The sequence below is a fragment of the Rutilus rutilus genome, assembly GCF_951802725.1.
Source record: "Rutilus rutilus genome assembly, chromosome: 2".
Lineage (NCBI taxonomy): Eukaryota > Metazoa > Chordata > Actinopteri > Cypriniformes > Leuciscidae > Rutilus > Rutilus rutilus.
The window spans coordinates 56,808,657-56,826,291 of NC_140210.1; the positions used below are offsets into that span (position 1 = coordinate 56,808,657).

A 17,635-nucleotide genomic window follows, 5' to 3' on the forward strand; every position below is an offset into this window, starting at 1 on the left:
ACGTCTCTATGCCTCCAAATGGTCGGTGTTTTCTAGCTGGTGCACAGCTCGTGGTGTGTCACCCCTGCATTGCGGTGTGACGGAGGTTCTCTCCTTCCTACAGGAGCTGTTGGATAAGGGCAAGTCCCCTTCCACGCTCAAAGTCTATGTAGCGGCCATAGCAGTGTTCTCTTCGACCACGCTTGGCCAGTCTATTGGAAGGAACGATTTAGTCATTCGCTTCCTTAGAGGAGCTAAGAGACTGAATCCTCCCAGACCTCCCACAGTCCCTATATGGGACCTTTCTACGGTACTGGAAGCCATGAAAGGTCATCCATTCGAGCCCTTGCAGAAGATTGATCTTAAACACCTGTCTTTCAAGACGGCGTTTCTTCTGGCTCTCGCTTCAGTGAAGCACATAGGGGACTTACACGTGCTCTCAGTAAGCACGACGTGCATGGAATTTGGGCCGAATGACTCTAGAGTTATACTCAAACCTAAGCACGGTTATGTTCCTAAATCCCTCAATACACCGTTCAGAGCACAGGTCATCTCCCTGTCTGCCCTGCCGGTACTGAAGGAAATATGGACGAAAGCTCCCTTTGCCCAGTCAGGGCATTAAGAGCTTATGTGTCTCGCTCGTCTGTTTTCAGACAGACGGAGCAGCTCTTTGTTTCGTTCAGCGGGCGCTCTAAGGGACTAGCCGCTTCAAAACAGACCCTATCCAGATGGATAGTGGACGCAATAGCGCTAGCTTACACAACCAAGGGCATGCAGTGCCCACTGGGTGTCAAGGCGCACTCCACGAGAAGCATGGCTTCATCGTGGGCCTGGTCAAGTGGGATTGCCTTGCAAGATATTTGTATGGCGGCAGGCTGGGCCTCTCCGTCTACATTTATAAGGTTTTACAACCTAGAGGTTCCCGCACTACAGGCCAGACTACTGTCGGTCTAGTACGGCCAAATCTCATAAACTGACACTGTCAGTTATGCAGCTATTGAGTATTGCAGTGCTGCTCTATGCTGCCATTTAGGAAGATAGTGGCTAAACTCCTCCTCTTCCAGGATTCCCTGTGAGTCCCCTGGGTGATTGTGTACTGTATGAACTCCGGGCTGTCGCCCTTGAGTCTATAGTATCAGATCCCAGCACGCACAGCGTTTTACAGTAGGTTCCCCTAGCGTATTCTACGCAGTACGAGAGAATCTCTCGTAAGAGAACGTACTCGGTTACTAATGTAACCTCGGTTCTCTCTAGAGAGAGGAACGAGTACTGCGTATCCTGCCGTGCATGCACACGCTCTGGTTGCTTCGACTATGAAAAACCAGAGATATGAAGCCTGTGAGCGGTATTTATAGACCTAAGCCACGCCCGTTTCGGCGGGACGTGACGCAGAGGGCGCAAAGCGCCCTCATTGGGTCTGACGTCACTCTAGGTCTCGCTCGATAGGCTTAAGCAGTTGCCAGCAGACCAGCCAATAGGCGCGCAAACTGCCTCGCCTATGTCTGTATGCTGCCGCAACGCGTTTTACATTAATACAAAATTAAGGATAATTTTTTGGCTTCAGTATTCTCGTGGAAAAGGATTTTCCCCTAGCGTATTCTACGCAGTACTCGTTCCTCTCTCTAGAGAGAACCGAGGTTACGTTAGTAACCGAGTACGATATTATTTGAAGGTTTTTAGTCTTTTTCCTAATATCAGACCAAATTTTACACCCCTGTAGAACAAACGGGTTATTAAGAGTTATTTTAAAAGTATGCACGTAAGGAATATAAGATAAGCTAGAAAGAGTAATATCTGCTAATTGATGTTGCTCTATTTGTCTCCAAGAAGGGGGGTTATGTCTATTAGTTTGCCAAGCCCATATTGACCATTGATTGTGCTGCTAAGTAATATAAATCAAAGTCAGGGAGACCGAGTCCTCCCTCACATGGGTTCAAACAGAGAACTTTCAATTTTATTCTTGCTGGCTTACCCTGCCATAGAAATTTTGTTATTAAGCTATTTAGGTGCACTATTAACCCTTGCTGTAAAAAAAGGCGTAATTCAGACAGTATCATACCATTTTCCATTAAATACCGTAGAAAACAAAAATAGCCTACAGGAATATACTGTAAATGAACAGTGCTCAAAATCGACACTCAGAGGCTGTTTTCCCAATCACACCCTATACCCTCATTCACTATTCCCTACATTAGTTCACTAATATAGTCCACTTGACAGAGTGAATGAAAAGAAGTGAGTGAATTGAGAAACTGATGAACACCTGATAAGCAGAATCACTGAAGGAGAGAGACAAACAAGAACAGAAAAAAGAGAAACACAAAAACTACAACTGACTTCCAGCGACACTGAGTGTGAAACCAGTTTACAAACCAGTTTACGATTATTTCTTTCATACATGTACAAAAGTTCTTGTTGAGAATTAACAGATATTTAGTTAATAATAAAGTTTGTTGTCACCATGATGGAGATCAGTATTTGCTTTAGTTGGTCTCTTGTCCCTTGACTTCTTACCTTTCATCTCTATCTGACTGCTGTAACAGTGAGTTTATAAAACACATTTGTTATGGCAAGAAAAAGTCAAGAGGTAGTTTATAATGTGTTTTAATTATTTTGTGATGATGTCACAATCATCCTGGACATGTCTGATTTTCAGATTATCCCTGTATATATTCATTGAAATTATGGCTATGTCACATTTAACATGAATCTGTGTATCTACAAAATGAAATCAGTATTTCTGTTATCAGGTCTTCTGAAAAATAACAATCATATAGTGCACTCAATTTTATTTTACTTCTGCTTGACTTAGACATACACAGACATCAACAATCAGCACATGAATCTCAACAATGGTGAAAAGTTTCATGTCGCAATGCATGCTGGGTTCCAGGATAATATAAAACTCCCAGCATGCACTGCTGCATGAATAATAATAAAAAAAAGAAATATTGCCACCGTTGTTGAGAATAATGTGCTAAATTGTGATATCTCTGTGTTTCTAAATGTTACGAACCCATCAAATTATTTATGGATTGGCATAACATATAAAAGACCACAGAGATTCGATGACAGTGTAAATAAATAATTTTAATTAAGTGATACGCCTTAAGGCCTCATTATACTTCTGCGTCGGACCTACGCCGGAGCCTATACGCCGTAGGCAACGTGTAGGTTTTAATTTATACTTCTGTGTCGTTGTCCGCGTTGACGCGCACCTAGGGAGTGTGTGAAACCCCGAGGGAGGGGTTTTGGCAGACCAATCACAGCGCTTGTGTCCGCGTAGAATTGACGCGTTGTTACATTTTTGGAGAGGTGCACGTCAGGGTACGCCGTAGGGTACGCGCGCTACACACAGCCTACGACGTAGCTACGGCGGCAGTTCGACGCAGAAGTATAAATAGGCCTTTAGCGTACGCAGAGCATGGTGGCAAAAATAAACATAACAAAAACAAAAGAAAACCCTGACCCACACTATTCTTCAAAGCGGATGAAACTTGCCTGCCTCCCGTTCAAAACAAAAGACAGAGTTTGTGTGAGTCTTCCGGGTCGTCTTTCTCCTGCTCTCCACTAATCTATACTAAATAATATGCAAAAACCCATCACCAGTTACCACCAGCTGTAAAATAAATACAATAAACTAACAAACAATAATCCCATATCGGGATCGTGCTTGTGAAACCAACATTGAACCAAGCTCTAAACAAGTTCAAAGGAAGCAGCAGGCCGAGCATGCGTCGGAGCTTGTGCTCCGCCTGCTACCAGGAGCAGATGGGAAGTGAGAAAGAGCCCACGGTCTCCAGACTGGGCGTCTTTAAAGCAGTTGCCCCGCCCACAATCACAGCTGGCGGGACCTCACGTGATCTGTATAGGAAATTAAAAACAGATAGAAATAAACCGCACTCAGCAGCAGGTAACCGTGGCCATTTAGCAACGTAACACTAAAACATAGTGTAGCTCTGTTTTTTTTGGTTTATGCATGATGTGTTAAAAAAAAGAGTCATAGTAATTTATTGCTGTAGTTTCACAGTGGTGCTAATGTAACACTTTTGATCGAGGATAAAACTCTGAATGAATAAGAATTAATTCCTTAGTGAATGAACAGGCAATATGATGATTTTGTCATCATAAGCATTACAACCACAATCATTCATAAACTGTGTGCGCACAAGTGTGACTTGCAAAAACACAGCTCAAGCAGCAAAAGAAAAATGAATGTTTTAGCATCAACATCCCAACTAAAGCAAGCACTGATCTCTATAATGGTAACTTCAAACAAACATTTTCAATAACAACTTCTGTATGACAGAAATAAAGTCATACTGGTTAATAATAAGTGTAATAATGTGTAATGGCTGGAAGTCAGTCGTAGTTATTGTGTTTCTCTATTTTCTGTTCTTGTGTTTCTCTTTTCTTCAGTGATTCTGCTTGTTAACAGCAGGTGTTCATCACTAATGCTCAACAATCACTTACATATTCCCTTAATTATCTCACTGCAACACTGTCTCAATGTTACTTTTACTCTTTGTAGTGTGGATTTCCTGTGGGGTTGAAAGGGTTAACAGTGTAAGATAAAACGACACACCCACAAAATGTATTTTAACAGTAATAAACTGTAAGTTATAAAACAGGTTTATACTAGCAACACTGTTGCCAGTAGTTTACTGTAAAATGTAGTTTTTTGGGTCACCATTGTGCAGAAGAGTAGAGCCTGTGCTTCAGTCCAGGAGAAGATCTACAAACATTGATGATATGCTGCATGTTGCTTTATTTAACAGGCGGTGACTGTGTAGTTGCTGGTCCAGTGGAAATCTTTTTATGTGCAATAGTTTTTTAGTGGTCTCAAATGAAAGAAGTGCACAGTTTTACTTTGCTCACATTATTAATGCATTATAAATTTTAGTTAATACATTTAAATGACAGTTGGTCAATTTAAGGCAGTCGGTTTCTGCAAGTGTAATTAGCTCATTTGAATTAGAATTTAGTGCATTTTTACAGAAACAAACTAAAGAACTGTACAATTAACAGTATTTTACTGTAAAAAAAACCCCGGTAAGGTCTAACAGTGTGCTTAAAAAAAGATTGAGGGACATAACTAGGGAGAGTTCTAAATAAATAAAGACACCTGGGAAGTACACTCATTTTAATACAGTTTACTCTACCTATTAGTGAAATAGGCAGTGTTTTCCATCTATCTAACTCTTGCCCCACCACCTTCAACAAAGGGCCATAATTTAACGTAAATGTCTGGTCTAACTTATTTAAAATTTGTAGGCCGAGATATGTTAAGCTAGTATTATTCCATGAAAATGGAATTTTATTTAATTGAGGCATAACATCTGCAAAGGAATTAAGAGGCATGATAATACTCTTTGCATGGTTCACCTTATACCCCGAGATAGAACCATATGCCTCCAGTAAGTCGGCCAATGCGGGGAGAGATGACTCAGGCTTAGTTAAAAAAAAAACATTATGTCATCAGCATAATGAAATGGTATGTTCATCATTTCCAACTACAACTCCGTAGCTCTGTGGGTTTGATCGTATTGCAATAGCTAACAGTTCAATTACCAAAGTGAAAAGAGGAGGCGAGAGGGGGCACCCTTGTCGGGTTCCTCTTGTAAGTGGGAATTGAGAAGAAATATCGGAATTTGTAAGAATTGATGCCTTTGGATATTGATACAGAGTTTTAATCAGCGCCATAAATCTGGGGCCAAAATTCATTTTCTCTAGAACACAGAGTAAAAAACTCCTTTCGACACGGTCAAAAGCTTTTTCCGCGTCCAAAGAGACAGCTAAGACAGGTACTTTATTTATTTTTTGAAAAATGAATAATATTGTAAAACCTTCGGACATTATCATAAGGAGAACGGTTAATGACAAAACCAGTTTGATCCATCGCCACCAGTTCAGGTATAAGGAGAGCCAGTCTATTTGCAATAATTTTAGCTAAAATTTTATAGTCTGTATTTAATAAAGAAATTGGTCTATAGGAGCCACATAGATTAACTTCCTTCCCTGGATTGAGTAGCACGATAATCAGTGCTTGTTCTAATGTGTCAGGTAATTTCCCATTATATAAAGTCTCCTTATACATTTCTACCAAGGGACATAAAAGCTTTGGTAGAAACTTTCTATAAAAATCAATAGGGAATCCATCCTGCTTTACCACCTGACAGACTGCACAGTGCCCTTTGAACCTCCTCCTCAGTAATATCAACTTCTAAGCTTACCTTATCCTCCTCCGATATAACAGGTACGGATAAGGAATTTAAGAACATTTTTATTGAGGCTAAATTACTCCCTTGAGAAGAGGGAAAAAAAGCTGCACTTTTGGTTACATTTTGTAATAAAACATGTTTTTCAGAAATGTGTTATTTCTTAATATATTTTCATAAGCTTATCTCTCTGCAGACCCCTGCTACAACTACACTGAGCTGGACGATACATGGAGGTCCATCAATAATACAGATGCTTCAGTCAGAAACTGTGACATGTATGTCTCCTGGAGCGGCTGGTATCGTCTCTTCATTAACAACACTAGCGCTCATATTCCAGACACGTGTGTTGCTCCGTTCAGCTGTGGCACTGAAACCGCACTGTGGATACGAGGTGGACACCCAACAGTAACAGATGGAGTCGTCACTCGAGATGTCTGCGGTGATGATGGGAGTTACTGCTGCGCTCACGGGTCTTTTCCCATTAAAGTCAAAGCCTGTCCAGGCGATTATTATGTCTATGAGCTGGTTAGAACAACTGCTGGTTACGGCTACCACTGTTCAGCATACTGTGCAGGTAATTATATTCACATTGAGCTCTTTCTACACACTCATGATATTTGTGTCTCTGTTCATTAATCACTATTCATCCAAACTTTCAGACACTGGCAGCATTAACACCAGCCCTACAACTGTCACACCAGTGACCATCTCACCTGGTAATGTTACACACTGTGTCTCTATTAGCTTATTTTTTTAATGTATGTAGGCTACAGATCAGGGTAGGGTTGCACCAGCTGTTCGTAAGTTCTTTCTTAAATTGGAACGTAAAGTCCACACTAGAGGCTTAGTAACTACTAGCTAGTTTGTACCTAACTCTGAACTTTATCCCGTTGCACCATTTGTTCGTATAAGGCAGAACGTACACAGCAAAACCCCAGTGTTAAATCAACACTGCTCAGAGTACACACTGTAAAAATGAATACGCTATATTTACTCAATAAAATTGTGGCAACAGATTACAAGCAATATTATTAATTAAATTGAACAAATTAGAATTGAGTAATAATTAATCAAATTAATTCCTTAAAAGGTAACCATTTAAAATGAGTAAAATTTTTATTGGCAACATTGAAGACACCTGATGTTAACAAGCAGAATCACTGAAGGAGAAAACCGTAATTGTAAGTCACCGTTATGGTGATCAGTGTTTGCTTTAGTTGGGCTCTTGACCTTAAATCATTATCTTTAGATTTTGTTTGGCTGCTGTACATGAGTTATAACAGCCAGATGAACAACGAGAAAAGGTGATCTGATGGTGTTGGTTGTGTTTTAACATAATCATTATTTCACAATCATTTGACCTGATTCTCTGAACTCATATAGTTAAAAATAATATTATACTGTAGAGGGACAGAGCTGCTATAATTAATTATCTAATATATCTAATATACAAAAAAAAAAATGTTTTCGTTTTAAATACACAGACATCAAGAATCAGCCTGTGAATCTCAACAATGGTGACATTTATGAAGCATGTTGCAGTGCATTCTGGGTTCCACCAATCAAAACTCATTCATGGCTCCCATTATGCATTGCTGCATGAATATATAATGAGCTTATGATCAGAGGTGATCTGTTTGTCACCATTGTTGAGATTCATACGCTAAATCTTGATGCCTGTGTGTAGCTACATAAAAAAAACTTCTTTTTTTTTTTGTTATCATTTGAATTTCATTGAAAAGGCTAAACATATTATGCTGTACAAGGACAGTGCTGCTATAATTAATAAAATAAACACAACTCAGACATTGGGCTCTGTATGAGTTCAGCGATTCAGGTGAAATAATGATTGTTAAAACACAATCAACACCATCAGATCACCTTTTCTCTTTGTTCAGCTGGCTGTTATAACTCAGGTACAGCAGCCGAACAAAATCTAAAGTTAATGATTTAAGGTCAAGAGCCCAACTAAAACAAACACCGATCACCATAACGGTGACTTACAATTACGGTTTTCTCCTTCAGTGATTCTGCTTGTTAACATCAGGTGTCTTCAATGTTGCCAATAAAAATTTTACTCATTTTAAATGGTTACCTTTTAAGGAATTAATTTGATTAATTATTACTCAATTCTAATTTGTTCAATTTAATTAATAATATTGCTTGTAATCTGTTGCCACAATTTTATTGAGTAAATATAGCGTATTCATTTTTACAGTGCATATGGTCCCACTCTACAGAGTGTTAAAATTAACACTGAAGCAGTGTTGAAGTTAATGAGATAATTAAGTGATTAATTAAGTGATGATTGGCCATTAGTGGTGACACCTGATGTTAACAAGCAGAATCACTGAAGGAAAGAGAAACAAGAACAGAAAAAAGAGAAACACAAGAACTACTGACTTCGAGCCATTATTGCACTTACTATTTTACCAGTTTGACTCTATTTCTGTCATAAATTATTACTGACCTGATTGAATGATGGCACCCATCAATATAAACTGATTATCCACGTTTTATTAATTTTTCACTACAGTATTTACTTTGCAGCAATATTCTAATGATTTAAAAATTTTAAAATCACACACAGACATCAAGATTCTACATATGAATCTCAACAATGGTGACAATCAAACAAATGCTTAATGTTGCAGTGCATGATGGGAGCCACCAATCAGAACGCATCAATGGCTCCCATCATGCATTGCAGCATGAATAAATTATGCAGCTGAATTGTCCTTTAATTTTCATTGTTTTTTCTGTTGGCTTTTATTTTGCTATTGTTTTGTTCTGACTTTAGTAGCTTGTTTTGTGATGTTCAGAGTTGATCTGTTTGTCACTAGTTTGTTTATTGTCACCATTGTTGAGATTCATATGCTGATTCTTGATGTCTGTGTGTTTAAACACAATAACTTCTTTGCACAAAGTATTTTCAAAATATTTTTCATATTGCTGTTGGATCTCAAACTGTAGAATCTCAGAGCTACAATCACCAATACTAAAATGATGCATCAAGAATATAGTCAAAGATTTAGACTCTGAATGACATCAGTGAATCAGGTCACTACATGATGATAATGTCATTATCATCAAAACATATTGTGAGCAGGTCATGTTTTCTCTTGCAATAACAAATGTGCTTTATAAACACAATGATGGAACAGTCAGAGAAAAACTAAAATTAACAAACTGAAAAGAGTCAAGAGCCCAACTAAAGCAAACACTGACCACCATAATGGTAACTTGAAAAGAAAACGTCCATAAAACATTACCGTCTAAACTTCTGTTAAATCTCAAGAACTTTTGTCGATGTATGACAGAAATAAAGTCAAACTGGTAATAATAAATGCAACAATGTGTAATGACTCGAAGTCAGTTGTAGTTCTTGTGTTTCTCTTTTTTCTGTTATTGTTTTTTTTCTTTCCGTCAATGATTCTGCTTATTAACATCAGGTGTCACCACTAATGGCCAATCACTTAATCAATGTGGACACCAAAATCATGGCAAAGGCTCTAGCAATTAGATTAGAAAAGGTTATTCCATCCACTTTGGACTTAAATTTACGGCAAAAAATAAATAAATAAACAAAACATCAGCTGTGGTTCCCAGTAAATTAACAGAGGTTTAACTCTAATGTGTTTCATTTGAAGTCACCATAACAGTGAAAAGTGTTTCCATTAGTTGGGCTCTTAACTCTTATTATATCTTTTGTCTTTTATTGGCTGCTGTGACCGTGTGTTTGTCAAACACATTTGCAGCAGCAAAGAAAGCTAAAGTGAAACGAGATCAGTTGATGATGGTTACCTGTTGATGGTTTTATAATCATCATGAAGTAACCTGTTTCACTGAGGTAATTTGAATCTAACAATTGTGTTGTACCAATAATATATTCTCATTACAAACCCTGTGTTACTGCAGCGTGAGGTCCAGCAATATTATAATAATCAATTAGAAGATTTTAACAAACATGAGCACGAAAAATTACTGTTCGATAACAAACACAGACATCAATAATCAACGTATGAATCTCAACAATGGTGACAATCTAAAGTACCTTGCATTGCAACATGAATAAATTATGCAGCTGAATTGTCCTATTATTTTAATTCTAAATATGTGCTTTTATTTTTTGCTGTTGTTTTTTTTTTGTGACATTTAGTAGCTTTTCAGTGATGTTATGAATTAATCTGTTTATCTAAAAAAATATATATATATTGTCACCCTTGTTGAGATTCATGTGCTGATTTTTGATATCTCTGTGTGTCACGGTGGAATCATTTTTCATGTTCATGTTTGTTAAAATCTTCTAACTGATTGTTATAATATTGTTGGACCTCACGCTGCAGTAACACAGGGTTTGTGATGAGAATATATTATTGGTACAACACAATTGTTAGATTCAAATTACCTCAGTGAAGCAGTCTATTTCATGATGATTATAAAACCATCAACAGGTAACCATCATCACCTGATCTCATTTCACTTTAGCTTTCTTTGCTGCTGCAAATGTGTTTGACAAACACACTGTCACAGAGGCCAAAAAAGATAAAAGATATAATAAGAGTTAAGTCATTTGTTTGGACTTGGACTTGACTTGAGACTTGAATTTAGTGACTTACTCCCACCTCTGACACACAAACACACACACACAGCAGAGAGCACACACACACACACACACAGCAGAGAGCACACACACACACACACACACACACACACACACACACACACACACACACACACACACACACACACACAGCAGAGAGCACACACACACACACACACACACACACACACACACAGCAGAGAGCACACACACACACACACACACACACACACACACACACACACACACACACACACACAAACACACACTCAGCAGAGAGCACACACACACACACACAGCAGAGAGCACACACACACACACACACACAGCAGAGAGCACACACACACACACACACACACACACACACACACACACACACACACACACACACACACACACACACACACACACACAGCAAAATCCCCAGTGTTAAATTAACACTCCTCGGTCCAACGACAGAGTGTTAAAAATTAAAGGGATAGTTCACTTTGAAATTAATTTTTGGTATGTTTTAGCTTACCTCAAAGGCATCCAAGATGTAGGTGTCTTTGTTTCCGCAGTAGTTTCAATTTTGATATTTTTAGGTCAAACCGTTCTTGTCTGTCAGTCATATAATGCAGGTCTGTGGTCACTGTCTCAAAACAGCATGCACAAAGTCCAAATTAAAACAATTCCCCATCGTCCAAATGAAACAATTCCCCATCGTAAGTACACATTGATGGCCTAAGACACGAAACGAGCGGTTTGTGTGAGAAAACGAACAGTATTTATATAGTTTTTGTCCTCTTGTAAACACACACACCCAAATGATCAGAGGACGCGGGTGCTTCGGTCTGCGCAAGCGCCGGAAAGCGACGGAAAAGGTCAGAGGGCGCGGGCGCTTCGATCTGCGCAAGCGCCGGAAATTATCTCTCGCGCATGTACGTCACTCATTGTTTACACAGAACAGAGATTATGGGTAAGACGGCTAATCGAAATGGTTCTAATTTGCGCGTATCCAGGATGTTTAAACCGACGTAAAAGAAAACAATTTCGTATGCTCGCGCGAACTCATCCGGGAGTGGTGAGTTTTCACGAATTCCCAATTTATAATCCTTCCCTCTTGAAGTTCTGGTTGATCGCTCTTCGGCTGGATATCAACACACCCATAAACGTACTAAAGTTGAGGAGGGTCTGCAGCGATCATTTTTCCCCTGATGATTTTATAAACCAAGGAGAGGATCGCATAGTACTGACATCATCAGCTGTGCCTATGGTGTTTTCTCATCCAACGGAGGTATGTGAACAACGTCTTTGTATTTGTAAAGCTGGCATTACATGAAATGAGCAATACAATGTAGTTCTGCACCATATATTTGGTAAGAATGGTTTTACATGAGAGAGTTATAATATATGTTATAAGAAGAGAAGATATGTGTAGCCTATACTAAGCAGCTGCTAGTCAAACCATTGTGAAACTATGTGTAAGTTACTAAGTTACTCATAAGGGTGCAGTCAATGATACTACTACTACTACTAGCCTAATAATAATAATAATAGTAATAGACTGTGGATTCATGTTCGTGTAGCTCTACTTAGTGTTGACTTTGTAATGACAAGCAATATTTTTTTAGGAAAGCGTACAGGAACCATACCAGCCAACAGAACATGAGTCAGATGAAGAGCAAACAACAGAGTGCCTTGGTGCATACATCGGACTAAAAGATGTTTAAATCTCTGTGTAAACAATGAGTGACGTACACGCGCGAGAGATCATTTCCGGCGCTTGCGCTGATCGAAGCGCCCGCGCCCTCTGATCATTTGGGTGTGTGTATTTACAAGAGAACAAAAACTATATAAATACTGTTCGTTTTCTCACACAAACCGCTCGTTTCGTGTCTTAGGCCATCAATGTGTACTTACAATGGGGAATTATTTCATTTGGACGATGGGGAATTGTTTTAATTTGGACTTTGTGCATGCTATTTTGAGACAGTGACCATAGACCTGCATTATATGACTGACAGACAAGAACGGTTTGACCTAAAAATATCAAAATTGAAACTACTGCGGAAAAAAAGACACCTACATCTTGGATGCCTTTGAGGTAAGCTAAAACATACCAGAAATTAATTTCAAAGTGAACTATCCCTTTAACACTGAAGCAGTGTTGAAGTTAATGAGATAATAAAGTGATTAATTACGTGATGGTTGGCCATTAGTGGTGACACCTGATGTTAATAAGCAGAATCATTGACGGAAAAAGAAACAAGAAGAACAGAAAAAAGAGAAACACAAGAACTACTGACTTTGAACCATTATTGCACTTATTATTTTACCAGTTTGACTTTATTTCTGTCATACATCTACACACGGTCTTATTTAGATTTAACAGAAGTTTAGATGGTAATGTTTTATGGAATGTTTCGTTTCATGTCACCATTATGGTAGTCAGTGGTTGCTTTAGTTGGGCTCTTGACCCTTTCCTTTTTAACATAAGTTTTTCTCTGACTGTTCCAACTTTGTGTGTATAAAGCACATTTGTTGTGGCAAGAGAAACTATGACCTAGGCTGTGTTTCCCGAAAGCAATCGTAAGCCTAATTTGATTGTACAGTCTATTTATTGCAATTGTTATATGATCAAGTTAGGCTTAAAATGCTTTTGGGAAAAGAAGCCCAGGTTATGATGATAATGTTTATCTGATGAAGTTACAATCCTGTATTTTCCTGATTTACTGAATCAGCGTTATTAAGTTAATATACTGTGTGAGTTCATGGGTGGAATAAACATATGGCAGGACTTTTACTTTCTGACCCCTGGAATCTCCACCTCTGCTCAGAGGTGGAGATTCCAGGGGTCAGAAAGTAAAAGTCCTGCCATATGTTTATTTCACCCATGAACTCACACAGCAAAAACTCCAGTGTTAAATTAACTCTCCTGGGAGTTTATTTGGCTCCAGACTCAAGAGTGTTAAAGTTAATGAGCTAATTAAGTGATTGATTGAGTGATGATTGACCATTATTGAAGACACCTGATGTTAACAAGCAGAATCAGTGAAGGAGAAAAATCACAATTTTAGACACCGTTATGGAGATTAGTGTTCGATTTAGTTGGGCAGTTGACCTTCAAATGATTATCTTTAGATTTTGTTTGGTTGTTGATCTGAGTTATTACAGCCAGATGAACAAAAAGAAAAGTTGATCAGGTGGTGTTGGTTATATTTTAACATAATCATAATTTGATCTAAATCACTGATCTCAATTAGAGCCTAATCTCTGTCTTAAATGTATTTTGGTCATTACAACATCACAGTAATTCTACAGATTAAGTTCCAGATTTTTCAATATAAGTCCAATTATTTCTTAAAAGTTGTTCTGATAAAGAAAAAGACAATCTTTCTTTAAGGCACACACAGACATCAAGATTCAGTGTATGAATCTCAACAATGGTGACAAAAAGAATATTCAATTAGGAAAACAAGACAATTCAGATCATAATTTATTCATACCGCAATGCATGATGGGAGCCATGGATGAGTTTTGATTGGTGGCACCCAGAATGCACTGCAACATGCTTTATTATTGTCACCATTGTTGAGAATCACAGGCTGATTCTTGGTGTCAGTGTGTCCAAATAATATAATTTTTCAAAGTCCTTTGATCAGAACAACTTTCAAGAAATCTTTCTGATTACATTGAAAATGATTAACATGGCATAATATTATAATCACAGGTTGCTGTAATCAACAAGGTAAACTTAACTCTCTAAATGAGTTTTGTGATTCAGGTCAAATTATGATTATGTCAAAACATAACCAACACCACCTGATCAACGTTTCTCTTTGTTCATCTGAGAGTTATAACCCGGATACAACAGCCAAACAAAATCTAAAGTTTTTAGTTTAAGGGTCAAGAGCCCAACTAAAGCAAACACTGATCACCATAATGGCAACTTAAAAAAGAGATTTTCTCCTTCAGTAATTCTGCTTGTTAACATCAGGTGTCTTCAATAATGCTCAATCATCACTCAATCAATTACTTAATTAGCTCAATAACTTTAACACTCTTGAGTCTGGAGCCAAATAAACTCACAGGAGAGTTCATTTAACACTGGAGTGTTTGCTGTGTGAGTTCATGGGTGGAATAAATATATGGCAGGACTTTTACTTTCTGACCCCTGGACTCTCCACCTCTGTCCCCGCTGAAAACCAACGCAATGTTAGGTAATTTGTCTAAAATGTCTTTTTCTTTAAGACGCATTGATGTTTAAATAATCCTATAAATGCATTTGAAAAAATATTGTGGATCGAAATGAATCGCTCTTAATTAGCAGAAGAAGAAGAAGAAAAAGTAATGTCTAAAGCTGCACTTTTGGTTACATTTTGTAATAAAACATGTTTTTCTGAAATGTGTTATTTCTTAATATATTTTCATAAGCTTATCTCTCTGCAGACCCCTGCTACAACTACACTGAGATGGACGATACATGGAGATCCACCAATAATACAGATGTTTCAGTCAGAAACTGTGATATGCCTGTCTCCTGGAGCGGCTGGTATCGTCTCTTCATTAACAACACTAGCGCTCATATCCCAGACACGTGTGTTGCTCAGTACAGCTGTGGCACTGAAACCGCACTGTGGATACGAGGTGGACACCCAACAGTAACAGATGGAGTCGTCACTCGAGATGTCTGCGGTGATGATGGGAGTTACTGCTGCGCTCACGGGTCTTTTCCCATTAAAGTCAAAGCCTGTCCAGGCGATTATTATGTCTATGAGCTGGTTAGAACAACTGCTGGTTACGGCTACCACTGTTCAGCATACTGTGCAGGTAATTATATTCACATTGAGCTCTTTCTACACACTCATGATATTTGTGTCTCTGTTCATTAATCACTATTCATCCAAACTTTCAGACACTGGCAGCATTAACACCAGCCCTACAACTGTCACAAAAGTGGCCATCTCACCTGGTAATGTTACACACTGTGTCTCTATTGGCTTATTTTCTGAGTGTTTTCTAAGGTGTTTTAAGCCGCCAACGGCGCCTTCCAGGCAGCGAGGGGATGGGTAGGTTTAAGGTTGAGGGTAGGGTTAGCTGCCTCTAAGGAGCCATTGGGGGCTTAAAACAACATCGAGCTGTGTAATATACTTGTAATACACATAAAGCACACTTTAATTCAACTGTAGCGTCTGGACCAATCGGACAAACACAATTCATTTATTTAATGAACAATCCAGCAAACTCACTGTGAAACTTTCACCAAAAGCTAACATCCCAAGTGAAGCTAACACACTGGCAGGACGGTGTCTTGTTACAGGAAACACAGAGAGATAAAAAACAGGAAAAACAGAGAGATTTTACGATCAAAAAGAATTTGGCCGCATGTGCAAGAGAGAGACAATGAGGAGACAGAAACAATCTTCCATGCAGACTTCACTGCATTTTACATAGGGCTGGGCGATTTAAATCGCGATATTGTTATGCGCATCTCGTCAGTAAAGCCGGTTCCTTGATTTAGTAGTAAATCACCATCACCTGCTTTCAGATGGAGCGGCATTTAGGGCTGAGAAGATAATTAAGTGATTCATTTAGTGATGATTGAGCATTATTGAAGACACCTGATGTTAACAAGCAGAATCACTGAAGAAGAAAAGCACAAATTGTAAGTTACCATTAAGGTGATGGGTGTTTGCTTTAGTTGGGCTCTAGACCATTATATGTTTACTTTAATATTTACTGTTGTTTGTCTGCTGTTATTGATTTATAACAGTTAAATGAACAAAGTAAAATGTTATCTTATAGTGTTGATTATGTTTTGACATAATCATACTGTGATCTGAAAAGTGAAACATATTAAGATAGTTTGGTTTAACTTGTTAGCAGCAGTTTTGTGATTCTTCAGCCTATGATTATCAGGACTTTACTTATAATTCAAAATATTTAATAAACATTGCTCTAATCAAAAAGACGTTCAGACATCAATAATCAGCCTGTGAATCTCAACAATGGTGGTGACAATAATAAAGCATGTTGCAGTGGCTGCCACCAATCACAACTCATTAATGGCTCCCATCATGCATTGCGGTATGAATAAATTATGATCTGAATTGTCTATGTAATTTACTTTTCCTCATTGAATATTCTGCTCCTCACCATTGTTGAGATGCATAGACTGAATCTTGACATCTGTGTGTGCCTAAAAGAATGATTTTTTTTTTTTAAACAAGTTTTAAGAAATCCTTTATATCAAAAATTCTGGCCATTTATTCAGATTCACAGTTATGCTGTAACCAACAACATAAATCGAAGTTAGAAAGAAGGATCTTAATGAACTCAGTGATCAAGTTCAAATGATGATTGTCATAATATAACCAACAAAGATCACTTTTATTTTTCTTTGTTCAACTGGCAGTTTTAACTCAGATACAACCGCCAAACAAAATCTAAAGTACACATGAAAGGGTCAGAGCCCAACTAAAGCAACTACCCATCACAATAATGGTAACTTACAATTTGCGATTTTCTCCTTCAGCGATTCTACTTGTTAACATCAGGTGTCTTCAATAATGCTCAATCATCACTAAATTAATCACTTAGTTATCTCATTAACGTAAACACTCTTGAGTGTGGACTCATACACTCCCAGGAGTGTTAATTTAACACTGGAGGTTTTGCTGTATACAAAGAGCCGTAGTTAACTGACAAGCTGAGCCATATCGCATTAAATATCGTTGGCGATACGTCCGCGATATTGATGTGATTTGGCTCAGCTTGTCAGTTAACTACGGCTCTTTATAGTAAATGCCGCTTCATCTGAAAGCAGGTGATGGCGATTTACTACTAATCA

The 17,635-nt window shown here is 38.2% G+C and overlaps 1 protein-coding gene across 3 annotated transcripts in view; it reads left to right on the plus strand.

Moving 5' to 3' along the window:
- Positions 1 to 17,635, plus strand: part of LOC311286311 (uncharacterized protein) — a 133,247-nt gene that overhangs the window by 76,239 nt on the left and 39,373 nt on the right. For all 3 annotated transcript variants that reach the window (XM_084402454.1, XM_084402453.1, XM_084402455.1), the window contains 4 exons: positions 6,394 to 6,774; positions 6,860 to 6,916; positions 15,235 to 15,615; positions 15,701 to 15,757. In XM_084402454.1, coding sequence (XP_084258580.1) covers positions 6,394 to 6,774; positions 6,860 to 6,916; positions 15,235 to 15,615; positions 15,701 to 15,757 — 876 coding nt within the window. The remainder of the gene's footprint in view (positions 1 to 6,393; positions 6,775 to 6,859; positions 6,917 to 15,234; positions 15,616 to 15,700; positions 15,758 to 17,635) is intronic.